Below are 25,274 nucleotides of genomic sequence, written 5' to 3' on the forward strand. Positions count from 1 at the left end.
CCTCACCTTTAAAACCTGCAGTATCTTACCGGAAGCCTCGTTTCATTTTGTGTGCATGATAAAATCTCAGGTAATAAGTTTTTGTTGGCCTTGAATGAGTCAGACTCCTACAAAAGCTGCATCGTGCAGGGCTTCTCGACTTGTCTGCTCCTCTTCTCCCTCACCATTGCCCTCAAGCATTTATCCTTCATCCGGTGACTGTTGGAATCTGTGGCTGTGTGGTAGATATGAACGTAGATGGATGGGGAGGAACTTTGGTTCTCAGAGTCCTCCAGGACTTTTTTTTGAAGATGGATTTGCTTTTCCTCCAAGTCTTTGAAAGTCAACTGTGTGGTACTGAGGATTTCCTAGTCAACTGTGTGGTACTGAGGATTTCCCAGACTGTGCTCTGTTCTTGTGGTCTAGTGGGAGAGGCAGATGATAAGTAAGTAAAAGCAAGTATGTATTTATAAATTGTGGTAAGCACTAGGAAGGAAGCAGAATCGTCAGTGTTCAGGAGGCCAGTGGTAGCAAAAGAGGAGGGCAGATACCTGTTCAATGCCATCAGTGGAAGGGAACTTTAAAGTGGAGACTTAAAGAATGAGGAAACAGTCATGCAAGGAACCAGGAGAAGAGCATTTCAGCAGAAGAACCAGCCTGTGCAAATGCCCCAAGGTAGGAAGGGCTTATTTGCTTAAGAAAGCAAAGCAGACCCATGGGACTGAGAAGGAGGAGTCTGGAGAGCTCTTGGAGTTGGGCAGACTGTGCAGCTGGGGCACAGAGAGAAACCGCAGCGTTTGAGTCTACCCAGGCTGCCATGACAAAATACCACAGCCTGGGTGGCAGAAACAAGACACACTTATTTTCTCATAGTTGTAGAGACTGAAGTCCAAGGCTGAGGTACCAACAGTGTTGGCTTCTGGTAAGGCCTGTTGCTCTGACTTGTAGACAATTGTCATCTTGCTATCCTCTTTCGTGGTCATTTCCCTGTGTGCATGTGGAGGAGGAGAGATCTTTGGTGTGCGTTCTTCTTCTTATAAGGGCATTGGTATTGCCGCATGGGGGCCTCAGCCTGATGTCCTTGTTTAACCTTAAGTGTGTCCTTAAAGGTCTACAGACCTTGAGCATGTGAACTGCGGGATTTGGAGCCACAAAATCAATCCATAGCAATGGATAACGGCACGACTCTGGTGGCTGTGTGAAGGTTCATTATGGAAAGTTTACTTAGAGGCCTCTGCCTCATTTTGGGAGAGGTATGACAGTGTCCTGAGTGAGGTTGGTGGCCATGGGATGGAGAGGAGGGGATGGACCGGAGGTGTTTGGGGCCAGTCTTGTTGTACCCTCTGGCCATTCTTGGCAGCTTATATGTCTATCCCTCAATAACCCGAAAGTCTCTAAGTGGTTCTGTTTCCAGGATTCTAGTGCTTTGGACCTCACAGGTGCTTAATGGATGCTGATTAAGGTGCCCCTGTCTTCAGTATCATGGAGCAGGGCTAAGGATGTTAAAAAGTTTCCAAATCCATCCTGTCTGTTGTGCCTGTCTTCAGGGAGGATGGTTCAGGTTTGGAAAGCTTCCTTATACCACTTAAGACTTCAAAGAAGTGATTCCATCCTAGTTTTTCCTTGGTTGTCTTAATTGACAGAGTTGCGTGATTCCTGTGTGTGTCTGCATTACACACACAGCCAGAGAACTTGACCTTGGTGCGCCCTGCCTCTGCCCTCCAACTCAGCCTCTCCAGATCTGTCTGGGTGGTGGAGGTTGGAGACACACACCTTGCTCACTTGGATCTGTTCCTTCACAGTTGTCTGCCCCTCCCTCAACCTGGAAGAACTGGATGCAGGCTCTAACAGGGAAAAGAAGCATCCAGATGCTTGGGAGTTTGGGAGCAATGATGAAAATAATAGCTTGCCAAATGTTTCTATACGGTGGACCTAATGCCACTGAACAACATTCAAAACCGAATGTTGTGATGTGGGCATGTTCCCAGAATTCATGTGTGCAAAACCAAATCCCCAGAGTCATCTGTCAATGGCATTTGGAGGTGGGCCTTTGGGAGGTAATGAAGATTAGATGAGGTCATGAGGGTCCTGGGATGGTATTAGTGGCTTTATAAGAAGAGGCAGAAAGACCTGAGCTGGAGCGACTACTGTCTTGCCATGTGATGCCTGTCACATGTCAGGATCAGCAAGAAGGCCTCGCCAGGTATTTGGGCAGGTGGCACCTGTCCTTGGACTTCCCATGACTCTCGAACTGTGAGCTACAGGAACCTTGATTCTTCTTACTCCAGTAGTCTTGAGTATTCTATTGTACATAAGAACAGAAAATGGACTAACACAATGGTCAAAGTGGAAAAATCATGTGGTATGCATGTTACCAAATAAAAAACGTTCTATACAGTGCTTTTAGATAGTTCAATATTTTATATACGCCTGTAGTGGAGAGCTTGGATCCTAACTGCCAATCACCAGCTGAGCCTCGGTCTCCGTATTTGTAAGATCGAATAATGACATCTGTCTCATGGGTTGCCCTGCTCTGTACACAGTGGGAGCCCAATACATGGTAGCCATTCTTATATTATTTTTGTTCTTGAAATTTTTTTTTGGTGAAATTTGCCTTTAAGAGTTTAGAAATTTTTAAATAGACTTATATTTGGAGAGCAAAAAGTTTAATACCTGAGCTGAAATCTACAAATTAAGTAGACTCATATTTTAAAGGGGATAATAGTCTAACTTATTACTTCCCAATGAGGGACAGAGAACATTGTACAGGTAACTCTGGAGATGGAAAAGCTCACAGTGACAGAGACCCACCCACTTCTAGTTTTCTAAATATGAAGATAATAGCTAACAATAATAATGGCTGTTTATCGAATTCTCACTGTGGGCTATCAACTGAGTTGAGCACGTGGTATGGGTCCTTTCACTTAAAAATAATGCACATCAGTTTTCGAAACTTTGGGACTATTCTGGACATGTGGATTTATAACTCACCTTTCAATTTAATGTGTTTGGACTTTTTTGATATCACTAAATGCTCTGCCAATCATAGTCTAAATTAGTGTGCACTGTCCCACCGTATAAAGATGCAATGATTCATCTACACAATCAGTAATTCTTGGGCATCCAGGTTGCTTCTGGTTGTTACTGTTTAAAGTACACTGGATAAAAATCCTCAAAGAAGTATTTTCTGAAGTATAAAAATTATTTTAGATGCCCAAGATGCTAGATTTGGTGTCAAACATGAAGTCAGCTAAATACTTCCACTCAAAGCAATTTAAACTCAAATTAAAATACATAATAATTTATAATAGACATGGAGTACAGGAGACCTCTCCTTGGAAAGCAGTTTTTTTCTGCACAATGTTAATAATTACTGTGCAAGTTATTTAATGTCTTAGAGTTTTAATTGTCTTTTCAGTACAAGTAACAATAATACCTTCATCAGGGTGACATTAGAAGTTTCAGGGAGCCAATGTCTACCAAGCTCCTCGTGTAAGGCCTGGTGCAAAGTTAACACCAAATAAATGTGAGCTGCTATTAGTAACAATACTGAGTCCCTGGCAATGTGAGGCTTGTGTAAATAGTCCAGGTTGTATGTCTGTCCTTGAGCAACCTGAGTCATTTATGTAAATGTTTCCCAACATAAATATAACTAAATGTGTCCTTCTTAGTTATATACAGTTGCTTTATGCAGTAGTAGGTACACAAACTCCAGATAGGGGAGTGAGTGGAGGTGGAAAGGTGAGGTGAGATCCCTCAAAGTCACCAGTGAAATTCGAGGACCTCAGGTTGTATTTAAAATGTGTCACAGAACAAAGGCTCATTAGCATTAGCAGAAACCAGGCCTCTTAGGGCAGTGGTTTTCCAACTCTGTCAGCCTAAGAAATTCAATTCCATCCATATCACAATGCAGATAAATGTGGTGTGTGTGTGTGTGTGTGTGTGTGTGTGTGTGAGAGACTTTTATGAAACTTTTAACAAATGACACTTATTCTTACCACGTGAACAATACTCTGATATTTTTTAGTCTGTTTAATTGAGGGTTTTTGTTTTTGTTTTATTTGTTTTGTTTTTTTGTACCTGGGATTGATCTCAGGGGCCCTCAACCACTGAGCCATAACCCCAGCCTGTCTCAGCCTCCCAATCCACTGGGATTGCAGGTGTTCACCACCGCACCTGGCTATTTTATTGTATTTTTTTTTAATTTTTAAAATTTCTTTTAATTAGTTATACATAACAGTAGAATGCATTTATGTACTTTAATATATCATACATAGATGGGATATAATTTCTCATTTTTCTCAGTGTACATGTTGCAGAATCATATTGGTCATGTCGTCACATATATACATACAGTAATAATGTCTGTTTCATTCTACAGTCTTACCTATCCCCATATCCCCTCCCCTCCCCTCCCCTCACTTCCCTCTACCTAATTTAAGGTAACCCTATTATTCTTCCTTAGTGCCCCCTGCCTTATTGTGAATTAGCACCGTATATTAGAGAAAACATTCCGCCTTTGGTTTTGTGGGATTGGCTTTTTGATGTTGGGTGTGACCACTAAATTTATTTTCCTGGGTAGAGACCCACAACCAAAACCTGGGCAGCAGCCAATAATTTTCCCTGGTTTGCTTTGTTTCCCACCAGATAGTCCCAGTTCGCCAGCAGAATGACCACGGAAAGAGACTCAGAAACAACATTTGAGGAGGATTCTCAGCCCAATGATGAAGTGGTTCCCTACAGCGATGATGAAACCGAAGATGAGCTGGATGACCAGGGCCCTGCCGCTGAGCCAGAGCAGAATCAGATCAACAGAGAAGCCGAGCAAGGCCGGGACACCTTCAGGAAAGGTAGCTGGAGGCTCATGGCTGGGGAACACACTGTAGATGCTCACACGGGTCACGGCATGACCTATGCCAAGGAGAACCGTCTGTTTCACATGGCCTAGGAGGGCCTCTTCCTTTTCTGATCTCCTCCTAGGATGGGCTTGGACAAGTACCCGTCGCCCTCAGCATGGCAGGCTGAAAGGCCAGACCTCACAAGTCCTGTGGAGGAGAAAATAGAAGGTCTTGGTTTGTGTGTCTTAAAATCGAGTTGTATGTGGAAGGATTTGCTCGTTACTGCCTCCAAGAATTTAAAAAATACACATATCAATCAATCCTTGGAAGCCAATTATTTGCATTGTTAAATTTTTGGCATAAATTATATCAATGATCACTTGTGTGCACACACACACGTGTGTATAAATTAATTTGGCTCCATAATTAAGAAATGGTAGCGGTGTCTGCTTGTGTGTGGGCTCACATGCCAGTAATGGATGAACAAGGGGGATATTCTGGGACAATTCCTAGGTCATGCCCAACTAAATGTACTTTAACAAATTAACTGGAAGGTGCCCCTTTTTAAAATTTATCCCTTTCTTTTTTTGCCACCAGAGTTTGGGTTGCCACTTAGTGAGGGGAATTTCTCAAAGTTATTTCGGAAGCAAGGGCCTTTCTGGGGAGTAATGTTGGAACATTCGATTGTCAAGGACTGTATGTTGTGTAGGACCAGCAGGACCAGATTTGAGCCTCTCAGCACCTTCACCTTGTGCACCTGGCATTTCACGGGAGTCTGGCGTTCCCATACCTTTTGTTCAGTCATTTGTGAATATAAAATGGCTTTGGCTGTGTGGCAGGAATTTTTTAATGAGCCTCTACTTGCCACGAGGGGCCCCGTCGGGCAGCAGCCGTGCCACCTGCAGGAGTCAGGCTGGCTTCAGGGGCGGAGTCTAGAGGAGGGGACTTTTCATGTAAATGGCTGGACAGGAAATATTGTAGGCTTTGTGGACCACACAGACTCTGTTGCAACTATTCAACTCTGCCCACATCACCTAGAGGTGGCCACGGACAGCAGGTCACTTAGGGAGACAGAGTGTGGCTTGCTTTCACCATTGTGTTTTTTTCTCTGTTTTCTGTTTCCTGCTGGTTCACCCAGCCTGTAAACACACCTGGCCTCCCCGAGGCTCTTCTGCTCCCTCGGAAGCTGAGCCACTTCTTCTGTGGCTGCTCAGAGTCTAGCAGAGGGAACTGCGTTTTGCCATTCAAAGAGGTCACCCCACACTGCTGCCTCCACCTCTCCAGCTGTGTCTCCTACTGCTTCATCACAAAGAAGTCTCGTTTCATTTGGTTTCCCCAGAGTCTGTCTGGGCAGTTCTGTCCTGCTGTCACTCCTTGCCCCCTACTTTTTTCCCCCCTTGAGATCTGCCACCTGGTGAAGCTGGTTGTTCTTTTTCTGAACAGTTTTTACCTGTAGAAGAGAACTCGAGACGCCATGAAATCCCACTGCTGTACTGATTCTTCTTGTCTTGGTCAGGATGGGTCACTCTACAGAGGACCTGTAGGGATCCATGAGGGCCCCCATCCCTCCACAGGCTCAGAACGCTGGGAAGCCAGGACCCACGTGGATCCTTGGTCCTCCAGCTGTCCCTATCCAGCATTTAGATGAATGAGACCTGAATGAGGGCTTCTGGGTGTGAATTTAAGGTATTGAGAATTGACCTAATGGGCTTTCTGTCCCAAAGCAGAAGGTACTAAAATCATGATCGCTGAGCAAAAATAAGATGGAATCACCACCAATCTGGACGGGAAGGTGGTCTCTGTCATAAGAGGTGCAGAATGGGTATTAGTGGAATGGGGATTCAGCTGAGGTAGTAGCCAGACAGGTTGCAAGGGAGTTCTAGGTGATTGCCCAGAGAGTGAATAAAACTTGCTTCTTCCTCATTCCTTCCCTCTGCCACTTGAGTCTCCTATCACAACCTCACGATCTCTGCAGTCTGTAGATACCTGGTGAGTTGGCAGGAGAATTGGCTCTGTGGGGTGAAGGGTAAACTTTCCTGTTGGTACCTGGTGCCACACGGTCAGATGTGTGGTCCCAGGATGCAGCAAAGGGACTGGGGTTGGGTGCCTGCTGAAATGTCAGAGGAGCACGTAGTGGGTAGAAACCTTGCCTCTGTGTTTTTCCACCTCTGCCTGCACATTCTGGTGGTCAGGGCCCTTTCCTACTCATTCATTTTCCAGAGCATCTGTTTTGTAGATTTCTACCCTCATAATATGGGCTTTGACAGCGGTTAGTCTTGATCTTGGCTCACAGTCTTTTCCAAAAGGTGGTTTATATTCCTAGGGGATTTTAGTGGTTCTCATTTTCCAAAACCTCTGTCAAATGACTGCCTGTGATTTGTTACAAAAGTTATTACTCCAACAACTCTATTTGTCTTTCCCAAGCACACAAAGGACTTTTCAGTAAGTGCTCGACCTCTTCCTTCCCATTTCACTTCTGCCCGGCATCCCCATGATGCTCTCCCTCCTGCCTCCCTTTTCCCCCCCCCCCCCCACATCCCCTTCTCCTCTTCCTCCTCCTATTTTCTCCCTCCCTCTCCCTCCCCCTCACTCTCTCTTTCCTTCTCGATGGGTTCTTTCTTTCTCCTCCCTCCCTCCCTTCCTCCCTTCCTTCCTTTCTTTTCTCTCTTGGGCATTTCTCAGTCAAGGTTGAGATCACCCTCATCTGTCTTTCTTGACACTGTACACCATGGATAATTTCCTTCCAGGAATTCAATTCTTGGGACACCAGAGCATGAGTCACCCTGTGAAGTGTCAGAGGGCTGAGTAGCCCTGGGCCCAGCCCCCATTCCAGCAGCCCATGAGCCCAGGTCATTTCTTTAATGACATCCTCGTCACCCAGAAAGTTGGTTTTTCTTTTTTAAAAGAATGAAAATGCCCCAGCCAGCTGAGCTTTCATGATCAACAAGAGTTTTGAGAGACCCATTGAAAGTGTTTTTCCCTTGAAGGACCTTCATTGTGTGCTGTGAGAATCAAGAACAAGAGCAAACACGCTGCTAGAATGCACGTGGAGGAAGAGATAAGCAGGCAGAGTTGCTGGGGTAACTTTACCCTTAGTAAAGTGCTGGCAGAAACCAGCAGGAACGTTTTCCAGGCTAATGGGCCAATACTTGCCTTTCCTGGTGAACACAGGAGAACACTGGTTCTGCTAGATGGTCCCGGACACAAACCCAGAGGCCGGAAACTTGGGATTCTTGTTCTCTGTCCATTAGTATAGAAAGATCCAAGAAGTTTTAGCTTCAAAGAAACCAGTTGAACTTCATTCATCCAGAGTTCCTATAATTCCTTGACTGTGGGATGCTGTTTTTTTTAAGCCAACCACCCCTGATTCTTGTGACCCAGACCAACTCCTTGGGTAATTCTGTGCCAGCAGGAACCAGCTCAGAGACACAGTCCTAGGGAAGAAATTAGTGCCCCAGAGAGGGTTTCTGGTTGGCACATAGTGACTGGGTCCTGTGAGCCTCTGCATGGGATGTGAACACAGCCCCCAGCCTCCTTGCAAAGTTGTTTTATCTGTCCTTGGGCCTTCCAGCTGTGGCTGGCTCACACATCTGCACACTTCTGACCCAAACCCTGCCTTCCAAATCAGGTGGATGTTCTGCCTCCTGCTTTCATGGCCAAAATTCTGGAAATCCATCATGGACCATCCCATTCTCCCATTGGGCTGGGTTCTTCCCTCTGCAGGCTGCCCTGCCACCAGACAGATAATGCTTTTTTCAACGTCACCAAGAAGCCAGGTGCCAAGCCCACTGACCTTCTGTCAACTCTCATCCTCCACTGCTGTTTGCTCTGAAGCGTCTGAACTTCCTAGCAGAGCCTCCTATCTCTCCTTCCTTCTGTTCCTTCCTCCTTCACCCTTTGTAGGTTCCTGTCCCCATTCACACTGTGTCTGCAGATGCTTCTGTAACCAGCTCACCTTTTTCATGCACCTATTCCCCATTTGTCACTCTGAGTGGTGTTTAAGAAGAGAGAGCCAGGCTCAGACCACGTGGGCTCTGGTCCTGCCTTCATTTCATTCTAGCTATGTGACCTTGAGGACGGGACTTCCCCTCTGTGTGCCTCAATGTCCTCATCTGAAAAATGGGCTTCATACCAAGGCCTACTCTATAGGGTGATTGTAAGGATTAAATCAGAAAGTAAATATGAAGGACTTAGGTCTGCTTTGGGGCATGCAGTAAGTGCTAAATAAATATCAACTATTGTTACCTCCCACCCTGCAGTACTCTCTTAATATTGTTCACTTCAAATCCAAAACGTCATCTGCCCACCCATCATCTCCTCTTCCCTTTGGAGTATTTGGATTCTCCTGCCCCAGCCCCCAAAACAGCTAAAGCTGCAGAGTCCTTCTTTCTTATTAACAGATGATTCCCTCCCCAAATCCAAGAGCAATGGATGGATAAACGTCTGGATCAATAACAGTTCTCCCGGTGATCAATTTGTCCACATATTAAGGAACTTTGGGTGACATTCCTGCCTCTGCCACCATAAGCTTTTCCCTTCCATACCATCTTCCCTGGGAAAGGCCGCCCCGGCTCATGCAGAACAGCCGAGCCAAAGCCAAGGCGGTGAAACCAGAAAGCCTCATTCATACATGACTTGATGGGCCTGTATGTGAAGGATGAGGGGAATTCATTAGGGGAAGGGAGAGACCTGTGGGACCAAAGGGGCCGACATCCAGAAGCTCTATAGCAGGAGGAAAGGTGGAATGCTGGAGGCATGCGGAGGCACTGACATCAGGCCCTGGGGAATGAGGATGCCCCAGGGAATGTGCCTGGTCTCCTTCCTATCATGGCAGAGTGTAAAACCTGGGTGACTCACTGTAGATGATAAGTGAATGTCAGTGCTGTGAGGGCCTGAGGGCCGACCTGTCCTACTCTGAGCTAGTTTTGGAGCCCTGGGCTCTGTACCTGCTTGCTCTCGAGGGGGTTTGTGAATGAGTGGGGAACCAGCTGGGCTTACCTGAGCTCAGTCCTGAGCAAGAGAGAGTGAGGGGTGATTGAGCCCAGAGGCCTCAGACGCATGAAGAAAGGCTCCAAGGAGCTGGGGGTTCAAGGAACTGCAAAGTATTCTTAGAGCTATGATGGGGGACGAAGTCCTGCTTACGAGCTTGCACACCATCCTGAAGAATTTGGGGCTAAAAATAACGTGGTGAGTGGAGCAGCAGCCACCTTCCCCAGCCGCCTCTGGGCTGGCGCTGCTCCCCTCCGCTGGTCCTCATCCTAGAAAAAGATTCCGTTGCTCTGCATCCCATTCTGGCTCCTCCCTGGCCCTCAGCCAGTGTGGTTTGGCTCAACCTTCTCTCCTGGCTGGCCTGGCTGCCCGAAGCCTTATTCACCACGGACGCCTTGTCCTGTCCTCAGTCCCTGGGTCACCTGAGCCTTTCCCACCCACCCGTCTACAGCCACTGCCTAGAGCAGCCCCTGCCTGTGACTGGCTCCTTCTCACCCTTCAGGTTGTCGTGGGTGTCACCTCCTTAGAGGGGACTTCTTTGACTCTCAACCCTGGGCTAGACCAGATCCCCTCAGGGGTCTCAAGCCCCTTGTACTTCCCTTCAGACTCCTGATGCATTTAGGAAGTCCTTGAGGGATGGTGTGACAGATGAAGCCCACCCCCCCTTTGGAGTGTTGGCTTCATGCTGACCTGGGCCATGTCTGTCCCATGCAGAGCACAAAATAGGCATTGAATGTGGCGGGGGGGAGGGCATGAAGTTGTTAGGGAGCCCTCTTTAGCAGCAGTGGAGAGAAGAGGGTGGAGTAACCCAGTGAGAACCTAAAGCAAGAATCTAAAGGATGGAAAGGAAGGAACTGGTCACGTAAAGGAGTAAGGATCTGACATTCAGGGTTGAAGGAAAAGGAGCCCTGAGGACAAATGTGCAGGTCAGGCTCCTGAGTGGATAACCTAGATATCTATTGTTCTCTCTCTCTCTCTCTCTCTCTCTCTCTCTCTCTCTCACACACACACACACACACACACACACACACACACACACACACACTTCCAACTTTGGCGCATAGAATTACACCAGAGGACAGGTGGCTTGTAACATAGGGTGTCGGGGGAGAGCTTCCTTCACTGAGAGATTAGTAGTAGAGGGATGGGGTGGGGTTGAGGCTGGGTGTCTTGCTTTATAGAACTTGTTTTTTTACTAATGTGTTTATGACCAAACTTTGAGAAGCTCTGGCTCATGGAGACCTAATGCTACTGGTGTTTTTCTCCCTGCTGGTTTGGAGCTTCCAAAATAGACTTACAATGATTGATGCCACCTCAGGAAGGCACTGGCCATTACACTGATGGGGTTCTCAGTGCTGCCTGTGCTTGGAGCTTTGAAAGCTTCCCAGGTGCCTAACCTGTAGGGCCACTGAGACAGTAGTTCTGGGTGAAGCCAGCGGAGAATCCATCATTTCAAATGACTTCAGGCAGGTTCAACCTGCATCAGCAAAACAGCCCATCCCTGACAGCCTTTGACTCAAGGCCTGTCCACCCACCAGCACCATCTCTGTGCTAATTAGAAATGCAGAACCTCTGGCTGCTCCTGGACCCAAGGTCCCCAGGGGATCCCCAGGTTCCTCATTCCCCAGGGCCTGATGTCTCAATGAGGGGGTGAGGGCAAATTTTAAAAAACAGTCAAAACCTGAGGATACCTCACTTGCTCAAACCTGATGGGGGCCGTGGGCCTGTTTATTGCTTCAGAGAGAAAACCGCTGGTTGAGCAGTGCTCTCAGACACTGCAGCCAAGCCTCGCCTGTTAACTAGAATACCTGGGATCTCTGCCGGGCCTCTGACTAAAGTGGAATCCCTGGGGTGGGGCCCAGGCATTGGGATATATTAAGAGACCCTTTTGGAGATTCAACTAGGATCTGGAGTAGGGCTTCTCGGAGTCCTGGGACATGGAATCCATCTAGGGTTCTTGTTAAAGTATAGATTCCTGTGCTGGAAGGCTGGGCTGCGTCCCTTCATTTCTAACCAGATCCAGGGTCATGCCACTAGTCCACACAGTGTCCTTTCTGTGCTCTTGCTGATACTGTCCCATTTGCCTGGAAGCCCTTCTCCTCTCTCCTCTTCCTTTACTTGCATAATCTGAGGTGGTTTCTAAGAAATCAATGCAAGGGCAGCTCTTCCAAAAAGTATTCCCTGACAGTCCACCCCTGGATGGATTGGAATTCCCACCAGCCAAGTATTTATCATTAGGACACTTTCAGAATTCTGGGTAGGTCTCCCTCTATGCCCCTACCCTGGCTAGACAATGACACCTTGGGAGTTGGGATTGGGCTTGCTTGACAGGTGGTTTCTCTTTGAAATGGGTTTCACATCTCTTATTCCATACCAGTGCTTCTCAAACTTCACGGTGTATAAGGATTACATGGGGGGCTCATGAGACATGGCTGGGCTGCATCCCACCATTTCTGATGGCATCATTCTGGTGGGAGGCCTGAGAACTGACATTTCTAACAAGTTCCCAGGTGCTGATGCTGGTCTGGAACCCTCACTTTGAGAACTGCTGCTCTAGGTGATAACTATTGCAGCTGACCTACACTTTCTCTATCCATGGGTTTTATAGACAATGTGGGTAGAAGTTGAGTCTCAGGAAACCAGAACCCTTGGCCGCAGGAAGATGAGCTGTATCCACCCTCCTAGGCAGGGCAATTTTATGGTTTGATGGTCACTTTCTGTTCTGGGCCTATGCTGTATTGGAAAGACTAGTATATTTAGGGCCCAGTGACCAATGTGCAACCTGAGAGAGGCTGGGCATAAGGGGTAAGAGAGGACAGGGCACATTTCTTCTTCTTTTTTTTTTTTTTAATCTTTTTTGTGGGGAGCCACTCCAAATGCACACGCAAACTTTGAGTCCTGATGCACCATGGGGAACTGAAAGATTGCTGTAGTCTGGTGTGGTAGTGCCCTAACTCGTGACTCATGCTTTTCCCTCACTGGGATAACAAGAGGGGGCCCTAGGAGTAGGCGGCACCCAGAGGGATTGAGCTACACTCAACTGTTCCTTTGTAATCTTACCCCTTTGCCCTTTTTGGGATAGAATGTTCCATGGAACCTCCCCTTGTGTGTTCTCTATATAAGAATAAACAATTCCAGTGGCTGTCTCTCTTTCCAAGGACCCTTAAGGTCACAAAGCCATCTCTGGATTATTGAAAAGGTAATTCTGTGTGATTGCATGCTTTCTTTGTTGTTTTCTTGAGTTATTGAAGTAGTCAGATTTTGTGAACCTAGCATTAGGTCGCCAGGCAAGGAGAGATGGCGATACTCCTTTTTTATTCTAATTTGTTATACATGACAGCAGAATGCATTACAATTCATAGTATACATGAAGAGCACAATTTTTCATATCTCTGGTTGTTCACAAAGTAGAGTCACACCATTCGTGTCTTCATACATGTACTTAGGGAAATGATGTCCATCTCATTCCACCGTCTTTCCTACCCCATGCTCCCTCCCTTCTGCTCCCTCCCCTTTGCTCTGTGTAGAGTTTGTATAATCCACCCATGCTCCCCTCCAACCCCATTACGAATCAGCCTCCTTATATCAAAGAAAACATTCGGCACTTGGTTTTTGGGGATTGGTTTACTTCACTTAGCATTATATTCTCCAACTCCATCCATTTACCTGCAGATGCCATAATTTTATTCTCTTTTAATGCTGAATAGTATTCCATTGTGTGAATATACACCACATTTTCGTTATCCATTCATTAACTGAAGGGCATCTAATTTGGTTCCACAGTTTAGCTATTGTGAATTGTGCTGCTATAAACATTGATGTGGCTGTGTCCCTATAGTATGCTGTTTTTAAGTCCTTTGGGTATAGACTGAGGAAAGGAATAGCTGGGTCAAATGGTGGTTCCATTCCCAATTTTCCAAGAAATCTCCATACTGCTTTCCATATTGACTGCACCAGCAGTGTATGAGTGTGCCTTTTTCAGGGCCCACTTAATTCCCACCGGACTTGACCCGCCCCCTTCAGGCCACAGCCATCCAGTGCCCCTCAGGAGAGCTGGCTTTCTTTCTTTCTTTTTTTAAATATCTTTTTTCGTTGTTGATAGACCTTTATTTATTTATATGTGGTGCTGAGAATCGAACCCAGTGCCTCACACGTGCCAGGCAAGTGTGCTACCGCTGAGCCTCAGCCCCAACCCGAGAGCTGGCTTCCCACCTCTGCAGAGGTAAATTCCATGCTCATTTTTATAGCAATAACTCCTTTTCCACCTAATACATGTCACTAGTTTTGTTTTGCATGTGTTTGAACTTTAAGTATACATGGGGCCATGGCAGTATGGATTCATTCGCATTTAAAGGTGTTTTTAAACATTTTTCCATATGGTTGAGTATAAATATGGTTTGCTTCCATGTCTGCATAGACTTCCATCTTTTCCAGTATTCCCTGCTTCTCTTGATTTATTCCCACCATTCATCCATTCATCCCCTTGCATGCATATATATATATATATATATATATATATATAGAGAGAGAGAGAGAGAGAGAGAGAGAGAGAGAGAGGAAGAGTATGTATATATAGTGGAAGAGTGTATATACATGTAATAGAATGATATAATGACTAAAGGAACATCAAGCAACTTATATTTCTTTTATATAGAAATTGATAGGAGGAATAGAATTGTAAACATATTTTTTACAAAGCAATACATGCAGATGCATCCAATTATAAAAGGGTACAGGGTGAGAATGAAACACCATCCCTGCCCCTTCTGTCCTTCATCTCTGCATTTTGCATTTCCCAGAAAGAAATTGCTCTCACAATTTTCTTATAGGTACTTCTAGATATCTATAGTAGTATGGATATAAACCTGTGCCCTGATGTGCCCAGGGACACACATGACATCAGATTATAGGCATGTGTATGTGCATGTATGCATTTATATTGTGCATTGATTCAGTACATCACACAGCTGAAAACACACGATGGTCAGCACCCTTCTGCTTCTGTCACTTTAACTGTGTAATATGGAGAACTTCCCTATTGTCCATATAAAGTCACCTGTTTGTTTAAGCAGCTGCTCTGGTAGGCATTTAGTTTATTTCTAATCTCTCTGTTAAACAGGCTGCATTGAATAGCCCTGCAGTGTGACATTGCCATCATCAGCACCCTAGGGGTGGTATATACATGGAGAATAATTCCTACTAGTGGGATTATTCAGAGATGGGGCGGGGGGCTAATGCTCCACAGAGACTACCTACAGGATCTAAATTCTCCCCTTGTTTTTTAACCCAGAGTGTCATCATATTCTTTACTCTCTGCCAATATTTTTTCTTGATAAGGTAAAAATTGGGACCTCTATGAGAAATTACATTTTTCTTTGATGACCATGAATATCTTTTTACACATTGAAGAGCCTTTTGAATTTCCCTTTGTATGAACTGTCTATTCATGTCCTACATCCATTTCTCTCTCAGGCTTGTTTGTTTTCTTTTTGTTGTTATGATTTTAAGCTTTTGACCTGTCTACTCTCCAAGTTTGCTGTGGTTGGTACCAGTCAATGGAGGTTTTTGGTTCTTGGTAGATCTGTAAAGCAAGAATTCAGAGCCAGCAAAGAGGATAGGGGTGAGGCCAGTGTATTTCCTTGCCAGATGGTGGTGATCAAAGGACTTGGTGACTGTGGGAACACTCTAGACATCACGTAGCAGTGTTTAGATGCATCAATGACACAAGCATTTGCCAGACTGAGGGGTGGTTTGGGGCCACATGTGGCTCATGTTAAATGCATCTCTGGACATGTGCCTTGATGGTTTTGTTGACACAACCCTGGAGAGTTGTCTTTATGGCTTTTAACTAAAGGGCCATATGGTGAAAGTGCAGTTTATTTTTTTGCTGGTAAATTTACTATTTTTCTTCTGTTCATCTGTATTTCCATTCCAGAAAATGGAACAAGATATCTTCTTTTTCTATAAATCAGCCTGTGGTCCAAGTTTCCAATAAAGATCTAAATGGATACTTAATAAATATTTGACCCAAAAGGCAAATACCTCAAGTGGTTAGCCTTCCTAAAGATACACACATTACTGCAGCATTTCTCAAACAATATTAATAAGTGTTCAGTGATGACCTAAAGATATGCCCATGATCACATTAATTTTGAAAAGATGAATTAAATAAATTTCTTTACTCCAGGGCTTCTCAGAGCCTGTAATGGTTCAACGCATCCATTTCATGTCTGAGAGAGGGATGCAGAATTTTGCAAATGTCTTTTTGACCACAGAACACCGTTTTCACATTCTGTAAGATCTCTGACTGAAATGCTACTCAAACAATTAGCTCAAATCTCAGGAAAAAATCAGAAGAAGACATCACTTTGTTTGCCCATTGATTTGTCTAAATTAGGGCAAACATGGAACCTTAACTGGAAATAGGGTTTTCGATTACTTGACTGCAACAGATTTGTGAAATTAAGTAGAAAGGCTCTTGTGGTTAAATCTCAGATATGAAGACACACTGGTGATTTTCTCTGGGCTACCCTAAGTTTTATCAAACACATCAAATTAAGAAGCCAAGGCCATACCTTGTAACCCCGAGATGCTCCTACTTGAGGTCAGAAACCATGCTTCCTCTGAGACATCCAAATCAAGTGGACTGGTGGTTAGGGTGTAGTGCAGGGTCTAGATAGAGCAACCAGCAGATGGGGGCTTAATTACCAAGTGGATTTACAGAGCCACATGGGGAACCACAGGAAGGCTGGGGAAGCTTGTGACATCCAGCTCTTTAGCAGGATGGCTATTCTTTGGTCCTGAGTATTTAAGATTGATTTCAGACCATTGTCATGGGGCCTTTTCTCTCTTCTCCAAGAATCTCATCTGGTTTTCTGCTCAGCCTTTCTGACATTTAATATGGCATCCTGGTATTCTTAGAGGTACTCTAGAACAATAGTAGCCAGGTTATGTCACCAAGTCATCTGCTAGCTCAAGTACACCATTAAGAGCACATACATTTGTAGATTACCATGAAATAGAATGGATTCAATATTACCCTGTGTAATGTCTTTTTCTTTTTCTTTTAACTTATTTTCCTTTAGAACACTTCTTGGAGTGGGAAAGAAATGTTCTGATTGCAGACATTATTATAGTGCGCATGAGTTGGCTTATGGTTCCATTTCCATTTTCCCTTTTGATAAAAGTGCACTTGAGCAGAAAGATGCCAGGAACATTTCTATTTGTCACAACACAACACTTATGAATACCCGATGAGTGGCAGCTGAAATCGTGCAAGAAAAGCATTCAGTAACAGTACTGTGGTTTAAAAAAAGTAATCAGGTTAATTATTTGCATTCTTCAGTAGTCCACACTTGAACCTCTTACAGTATTATCTCTATTTCCTAGGGAGTAGGAGTCAGAAAAATGAGCCATTTAAAAAGTTGAAATGAAATATTTTCAAAAGTATGATGTCTTTAGCTTTATAATAGCCCTACGATTGATCATTTTATAATTCCTTACTTGTAAATGCTCTTTAATATATTTCCCTTCTCCAAAAAATGGTTGTGCCACACTGGTAAATTTTATCAAAACCTGGTTTACCCACATGTGGATTTAAAGAATCATAGGGAGGGACTCGTGTGCATGCACTTCACCAAGGGAAATTCATGTGCATGCTCTTCATGAGGAGGCCAATGCTGACAGGTTCTGCCTGGGATTTTCTTCTTACTAGATGGTACCCTTGTCTACAGCCTTCAGTAGCAGTGTGTTTGTCCTCCTGAGCATAGTCACACATGGGGGCAGCAGGAGAGAGGTTAAACCTGTTCTAAGCCACCCTTCCAAGTCAGTGCTTAGGTTCCACCGATAGGTCACCCATTATGGTAGAAAGGAAACAAGTTGAGGATAAACTGCACCTCAGCGCTTGTGGATTTTGCTTTTCCTAGTCATGCAAAAGGTATCTGGGGTGCTATTGTGTGTAAAACAGGTGAATATAAGAATAAGCTTGGCATGTTCTAGTCTTGCCCAAGAACCACTCTAGGAAGGAAAGGAACACATGGCACTCATGGCCTCTGGGGGGAGCAGTAGTGGCAATTGTTGTCCTTCTGGCCGGTGTGGCTGGGATGTAGAGCAGGTGTGTGGGAGGGGGGCTGACATTACCCCTCTTCATCAGAATGTGTTCACTCAAAGTGCATATGTGTCTCATCCCCATGGTCAGAGTCATCCTCACCCCTGGGAGGCTGTGGAGGGACAGCTGAGGATGGAGATGTGTATGCGGTGGTAGCCAAAAGAACAGGCCACAGAGGGTCATAAAGGATAGCTACTGCTGAGGGGTGAATTTCTGTGAAGGCCCGTGTCCCAGAATGTGACGGGCAGCTGTGGTCACTCCCTCCAGCTGGGACTGTGATTTTCAAGACCCAGAGGCAGAGGCAGAGCTGTCAAAGGACTGCTGTGAGTGAGCAGTGCAGTGGCTTGTTCAACATGTCCAGAGGGGACACCTGTCCAAGGGGGGGATGCTTCAGACATGCAGACACAGGGAACAACTTCATTCAGATTGACAAAAGAGCAGATATGAACAGCGTGCACAGCTTGATCCACAGAGAAACCTGGGCCTTGAGTCCACTGCCGGATGTCATACTGTTGTCCTATGAAGAGCATGCTGGGCATGCCCAGCCACCAGGGCAGCAACCACAAGTCTGTAACAATCTCCAAGTGAACCAGGCTCCCTCTCCTGAAGCTTTTAAAGATCTCTGGTCATGACCCTGAGAAACAGTGCTACTGGTGAAGTTTGCCACTGGCCAACTTCCTGCTGTAGCTCCGTCTCCCTCCAGACACTTGGAAAGATATTCCTGGCTGTGGGGGGAAATGTGAAGCCTCTGTTGGAAGGCTATAGCAGAACCTAGATCCTCCCAGCTGGGGACACTTAAGGACATGCCTGGGTTTAAGGCAAAGATAGGAAGAGTCCAGTGACCACAGAGCTCTTGGGAGGATCTCAGGATGGAGCTTGCACCAAGAGCCTCTGTGCTGGATGATAAATATAGAGAGGTACACATGGAGGCTTGGACAGAGTTGGGGACTATTCTGTTAAAATAGGAGCACATGTCTTCCAATGACTGTGAGGCAAACCATCCAGGGAGAATCAGGCTAGCAAAGTCATGTGGGGGAGAGAGGTGGGAAGAAACATTTTATGGGACTTTCATTGGGTGAGAATGTTCTCCCCCACAGCAGAGAAGCTTTCTCAAGTTCCCTGGAATCTAGACACAGCAATGGAATGGACTGAGTCCATTCAGAACTTGGAAAGACATTGAACTTGATGAACATTAGTCATCAGGGTGAGGCAGTGCACAACACTGACAGGTAACCTCAGGACTGAGAAGTGTTGAATTAGGTGGTGATATCCTTTTCCTTTGATTTATTCATTCATTAAATATGTAATGCGATATAAATTTTACAAACCATGTCAGTAAGATTGAAAAAAAATAATTTAATTGAGCTGTGACCTTCTAGGGCTCTAGTATTTTTGTTTGGGTCATGTTTAGATGAGGATCATTCTTTCCAAATTCTAATGTTCTGTGAACACCTGGTCAAGTCACAACCTGGATATTAGATTGATAGCACTGCTGTAACAAAGTACCACAAACTGGGTGGCTTAAACAACAGAAATTTATTTTCTCACAGTTCTGGAGCCTGGAAGTCCAAGATCAAGGTACCAACAGATTTGATTCCTTCCAAGGATGGTGAGATCAGGATCCACTTCAGGCCTCTCTTGGCTAACAGATGGCCATCTTCTCCAAGTGACTTCGTATCATTGTCTCTCTCTCTGCATCCAAATTTCCCCTTGTTACAAAGACATTAGTCATATTGGATTAGGACCCATTCCAATTACCTCACTGTAATTTGATTCCCTTGGCAATGACCCTGCTTTTTCTATTTACATACTTTTTCTCTTTCTTTTTTAAAGATTGCACTTGGCAAGTTAAAGCGAATGATCGAAAGTACCACGAACAACCTCATTTTATGAACACAAAGTTCTTTTGTATTAAGGAGAGCAAATATGCGGTGAGTTGATTCCTAAGTTATCTGTATTAAAGCCATTTTCTCTAGTTGCTATCATGCTTGCCAGCCTCAGACTGCACCTGCCTTCCAAGTAACCACTAGCCTGGGTCTGTTGATAACCCTCTTAGTTGTATAAAATCCATTTTTATTGAAGCTTATCTACCCTGACTATAGGTAGAGAAGACTTGAAACAAGTCACTATAATTAGATTGAAACTTTCCCTAGGTGTGTGCAAAGCTCTCTTAAAAATGTTTTATAAAAGAAGATAAAATAATGTCACCAAAACTTTATGTTGGAAAGTAATGAATTCGAAACAAATCTTAATTACTGATTTTTCTCCCTCCTTTGCCTAGGATGGGTTTAGAGACTTTAAAGATTTATTTTCCACCTAAAATAATACTGATTACTTTTGCAATGAAACACCTGTTAGGTGTGGGCTTGAGGGCCACCTTAACAAACCACAACTGGGTGGCTTAGAAGAACAGAAGTTTATTTTCTGACAGTTCAGGGAGCTAGGAGTCCAGAATTAAGATGTTGGCAGGGTTGATTCTTCCTCCAGAGAAAGTCAGTTCAGAGCCTCTCTCAACTTTGGGTGTTTGCCACAGTCCCTGGTATTACCTAGTTTGTAGATATTACCTCTGATCCCTGCCTCTGTCTTCAGGTGGCATTATCCCTGTGTGTCTCCATGTCCAATTTTCCCCTTCTTATAAGGACATCACTCTCCACCTTAGGGTTCAATCTAATCCATTATGGCTTCATGTAGATGGTATCTGCAAAGACCTCATTTCCAAAGAATACTCCATTCACAGGTTTTGGGATTAGGACTTGTATCTTTTGGGGGACACGGCTCAATCCAGAAGATTGTCTTATACTCTTTCTTCCATGGTCTTCTTCATTCCCCCTTTAATAAAGGTATTTGTGTTTCTGACCTGCTTGTGTTGACATCTGCCTTCACCCCATTTTCTAAGAGGCTGTCATGGGTCAAAGTATTGAGGGCAGGATCATAAGGCCAGTCTCACTTCTGTATCTTGTTCCTCCTTCTGACATAAGACTCCAAGTAGTCATTCTGAGGCCTGGCTAGAATTAAAGGCTTACAGGAAATCAGCATCTTTCTGATGGATGGCCCTGGGTCACTATAGGCCATGGGATATAGTGACTTTTACAGGTATGTGGATGTATGGCACCATTTAGAATAACTTTCTTATTTTTTTCCAACAGAGTAATGCAATTAAAACATACAAGTACAACGTACTCACCTTCCTACCAATGAATTTGTTTGAGCAGTTTAAGAGAGCAGCTAACTTCTATTTCCTGGTTCTTCTTATCTTGCAGGTAATGCCCTTTGGTATCTTAAATCTGTGTGAATCATGATGACTTTCTAACATTAAGTTTGGGACACATAATGTGGACAGTTTTGAAACTGTTCTGTATTAACAGTAGAGCTTTCTACACAAGGAAGTAGTGCCTCACCCACAGAACCAGCTCACTCAGTATTTGAACAGGGAAGGAAACGCATGGAAATCGATTCTAGTTCTATTTTTTTTTAAGTTTCATTTCTTATAATGTATGTATTGAAACTGATATCCCCAAAGTGAATAAAACTAAAATCTTCACTTTGTAGAATTATTTGTAATGAAATCTATTTTTTTGTGTTTGTCCTCTATTTTTGTACTTAGTTGCCTAATTTCCCTAAGAATATCATTGATTTTTATTAATATTTTGGTCGTAAGTTTATGTTATTATTTACTTCTTTTGGAAGTACTGGGGAAATGAACCCAGGAGTAATCAATGACTGAGCTACATCCCAGCCCTTTTTATTTTTTGGTTTGAGACAAGAACTGGTCTCGAGCTTGTGATCTTCCTGCCTCTGCCTTCTGAGTTGCTGAGATTATAGGTGTGTACCAATGTGCCCAGCTCCAAGCTTATATTTTTGCAAACTGGTTTTTAATATAAGAAAAAGCCTTCTTTCTGATTATGTTTTTAATTGTGGCAGAGGATTCATTGTTTGTAAAGCAAAACTTCTATCTGTGTAGAAACTGCTGCTCTAATTGATGAAATGAGTCTGCCTTCAGTACCTGACATGTGGGTCACAAAGACCATGTGTAAGAGTTGGATTTGGAAAACAGCTCTCCTGCTGGGATTCCGGCACTAAAGTTTTATAAAATGGTGTGTCCAGGGGGGAATGAGGTGGAGAGGAGAGAAAGTAGAGAAAAGACACTCAGGAGAAGTGGACACTCAACAGATTTGGTAGAAAACAAACCCACTGACTTGTCATAAAGGATGGTCCTGCTGTTGAGGGGCGTGTTCAGACAGGTGTGTGAACAGATTACAAGGTACTACTGTGTGGTCAGTGCACTACTTTTCCTTTAATTCTTTAAAGGGGGAAGAGATTCACATAGTCACAGTGCTGCGGAAATGACCTTCCTCTCTCTGAGCTGCACCACAGTCTCCTTAAGGTGTAGCCATCCCATCAGGATAATAGCAATAGACTTAGCACTTTCCTTGCCTTTCTTTTTTTTTTATTTTTTTAATTTTTTTTGGGGGGGTGCTGGGGTTTGAACCCAGGGCCTTGTGCATATGAGCCAAGCACTCTACCAACTGAGCTATATCCCCAGCCCTCCTTGCCTGTCTTTTCATTGTACTCAATGAGGTAACATAGCCTCCATTTTGCAGAGAAGAACTGAGGCCCAGAGAGGCAAAGTAATTTGCTCCGAGGCCCAAAGCCTATGTGTATAGATCCAAGCAGGACTGGACCTGGGAATTGAATTTCAAATAACTACCACATGATATGGCCCAATAATCAACAGGATGGTCACAAGAAATCTTTTCAAACTTACTTTCCAAATTTCCATCAAGCTGGAAGGCTGTCTTGATACAGGTAGAGCTTCCTGTTAGGCCAGCCCCTTTCTTGGCTGTACCAATAGCAATGATCATGAAGGGAGCACTTCCTTAAGTGCTCCCAAAGACGCTCCATCTAATCACCAGCTTTCAGAGAGGGCCACTATCTGCTGCCACTTTGCCTGCATCACAAGGCCCACAGAAATCACTGTCTGAGCAACTACTCTGTACAGCCTCCATGCCTTCCCTGAAAGTTAAGCATGAACCCCTTCAGTTAATTATGATTCCCACAAAACTTCAGAGCAGTTCACTTGTCGTTATCATGTCAGAAAACCCCCTTGATGTCCAGTGAAAGTCACGGTGAGATCATTTCAGGAGCCGTTGTCCTCCAGGCTCTGTTCCAGATGACCAGAAGAGAATCACCAGAAAGAGGTTGGGTGCTTAAATACCTTTTTCCTATGTGTTCTACAGATGTAGACTTACGTGACGCTGAAAATTAGAACGAGCAGCTTGGAATCAGCCATCAGTCACCTGTAAGTCAGCTCTGCCTTCATGTATTGAAGTCTTTTTTATTTCGTTTAGGCAATTCCTCAAATCTCTACCCTGGCATGGTACACCACCCTTGTCCCACTACTTCTGGTACTTGGCATCACTGCAATCAAAGACCTGGTGGACGATGTGGTAAGAATTTCTCATGCAAATTTCCACTTCCTGCTCTAAGCTTATTTTACTTTGACATTGATGCTTTATGTATTAGGATAATTAAAATAACATTTCTTCATTTCTCTTCTAAAGGCTCGCCATAAAATGGATAAGGAGATCAACAATAGAACATGTGAAGTCATTAAGGATGGCAGGTACTTTGTCTCCTCAGTTATAAGGATGCAATGTATGTCTGCATATTTGGAAAGAGCTATTAAAACCTGGAAGTCTATGAGTACTTTTCCTTTTTCACCACGAAGCCAATGTGTACTTGGTGCCAATGTGTACTTGGAATTGAACTCAGGGATACTCAACCACTGAGCCACATCCCCAGCGCTATTTTTTATTTAGAGACGGGGTCTCACTGCATTGCTTAGTACCTTGCTGTTGCTGAGGGTGGCTTTGAACTCGTGATCCTCCTGCCTTAGCCTCCCAAGCCATTGGGATTACAGGTGTGTGCCACCTTGCCCGGCTCCATGAAGCCATCTTAATTTACAAAGACATTGGTCCTCCTTCATGGCCTGTAGGCTAAACCCACATTGGACGACGTATGAATGCGTGTTGGGCTTCACGTTTGTCAGCACATCAGCATTTACATGACTCCTTCAGCCTGCAGTTTGCTGCTTTCACTTCCTTGTTCCCGGGCTTATCCCTTCAGGGCTATGCTCATACAGATGTCATGACACTTTTCCTGGTCCCCCAGCTAAAGTGATTCCACCCCCATACTTCCAGAGCATTTTATTTTCATTATGACATAAATTGTATTGGAATTATTGATGTGAGCGTCTCCCCTTTGTCTTGCACTGTAAGTTCCTCCAGGACACTGTCCCACCTCCAGCCTGCACAAAGTGCTCAGTCAGTGTTTGTTCAGTGAGTGCAGTCAGCGGTGACCGAGACACCAGACATCAACTCAGGGATCAGTAATGAGTTGTTTCTTGAGCAAGAGGCTCAAGGTAAAATTCAAATTCAAGTGCTCAAAACGGTGACTGAGGCTCAAAAACTTTTTAAAATGTGTTGACACTGAGGAAAACAACCCAGGTAGCCATGCTTTCAATCTGTGTCTAATTCAAAAATAGACACCAATAAGCTCGAAATATGTTGACATGGCTTTTTTTCCTCTTGCAGATAAATAGATTCTGATCTAGAAGTTCCCTTCAAAATCATTTAGAATCAATATTGTGAATAGTGGTGAGATACATAAACATCACACGACTCTGTTTAGCTAATGGCATGCCTAACAGCACAGGTGGAGTAGCTGTGAGTTGACTTGAATTTAGAGTTAGGTCAAATCTTGACCCCTGCAGTGGGTCAAGACAGTAAGAACTTGGGCATCAGTCGGGCAGGGCACAGGGCCTCCTCATGGGGAACCAGAACATCACACCAAACAGTCCACCAGATAGCGTCTAGTACTTTCAAAGAGTTGGGACAGAAAGGTGCCAATGTGCCATTTTTTTTTCTTTTTGGGGTGCAGGGGTACTTGAAATTGAACTCAGGGGCACTCAACCACTGAGCCACATCCCCAGCCCCATTTTGTATTTCATTTAGAGACTCACTCTCACTGAGTTGCTCAGTGCCTCACTTTTGCTGAGGCTGGCTTTGAACTCACAGTCCTCCTGCTTCAGCCTCCTGAGCCACTGGGATTACAGGTGTATCCCACCGTACCCCTCACCATTGTGCCATTTGTAATTTCATATTAAACACAAATTTCTAATTTACACTCTTGGAGATATTGAAATATGAAATAATTTCATTTGTTAAAAGATAAGCCAAGTTTAAAAATTCCTGCAGTTTGGAACTATGTAATAAATTCTCATAAAATTGGGAAACTAGGGCATAAAGCATATATATATATATATATATATATATATATATATATATATATATATATAAATA

The 25,274-nt window shown here is 44.3% G+C and overlaps 1 protein-coding gene across 2 annotated transcripts in view; it reads left to right on the forward strand.

Annotated features, from left to right (window-relative positions):
- Nucleotides 1–25,274, forward strand: part of Atp8b1 (ATPase phospholipid transporting 8B1) — a 115,693-nt gene that overhangs the window by 50,757 nt on the left and 39,662 nt on the right. For both annotated transcript variants that reach the window (XM_048806158.1, XM_015482352.2), the window contains exons 2-6: nt 4,627–4,829; nt 19,747–19,844; nt 21,060–21,173; nt 23,262–23,360; nt 23,475–23,536. In XM_048806158.1, the coding sequence (XP_048662115.1) occupies nt 4,649–4,829; nt 19,747–19,844; nt 21,060–21,173; nt 23,262–23,360; nt 23,475–23,536 (554 nt within the window). In that variant the 5' untranslated portion in view covers nt 4,627–4,648. The remainder of the gene's footprint in view (nt 1–4,626; nt 4,830–19,746; nt 19,845–21,059; nt 21,174–23,261; nt 23,361–23,474; nt 23,537–25,274) is intronic.

This window comes from Marmota marmota, unplaced genomic scaffold (assembly GCF_001458135.2).
Source record: "Marmota marmota marmota unplaced genomic scaffold, marMar, whole genome shotgun sequence".
Classification (NCBI taxonomy): Eukaryota; Metazoa; Chordata; class Mammalia; order Rodentia; family Sciuridae; genus Marmota; species Marmota marmota.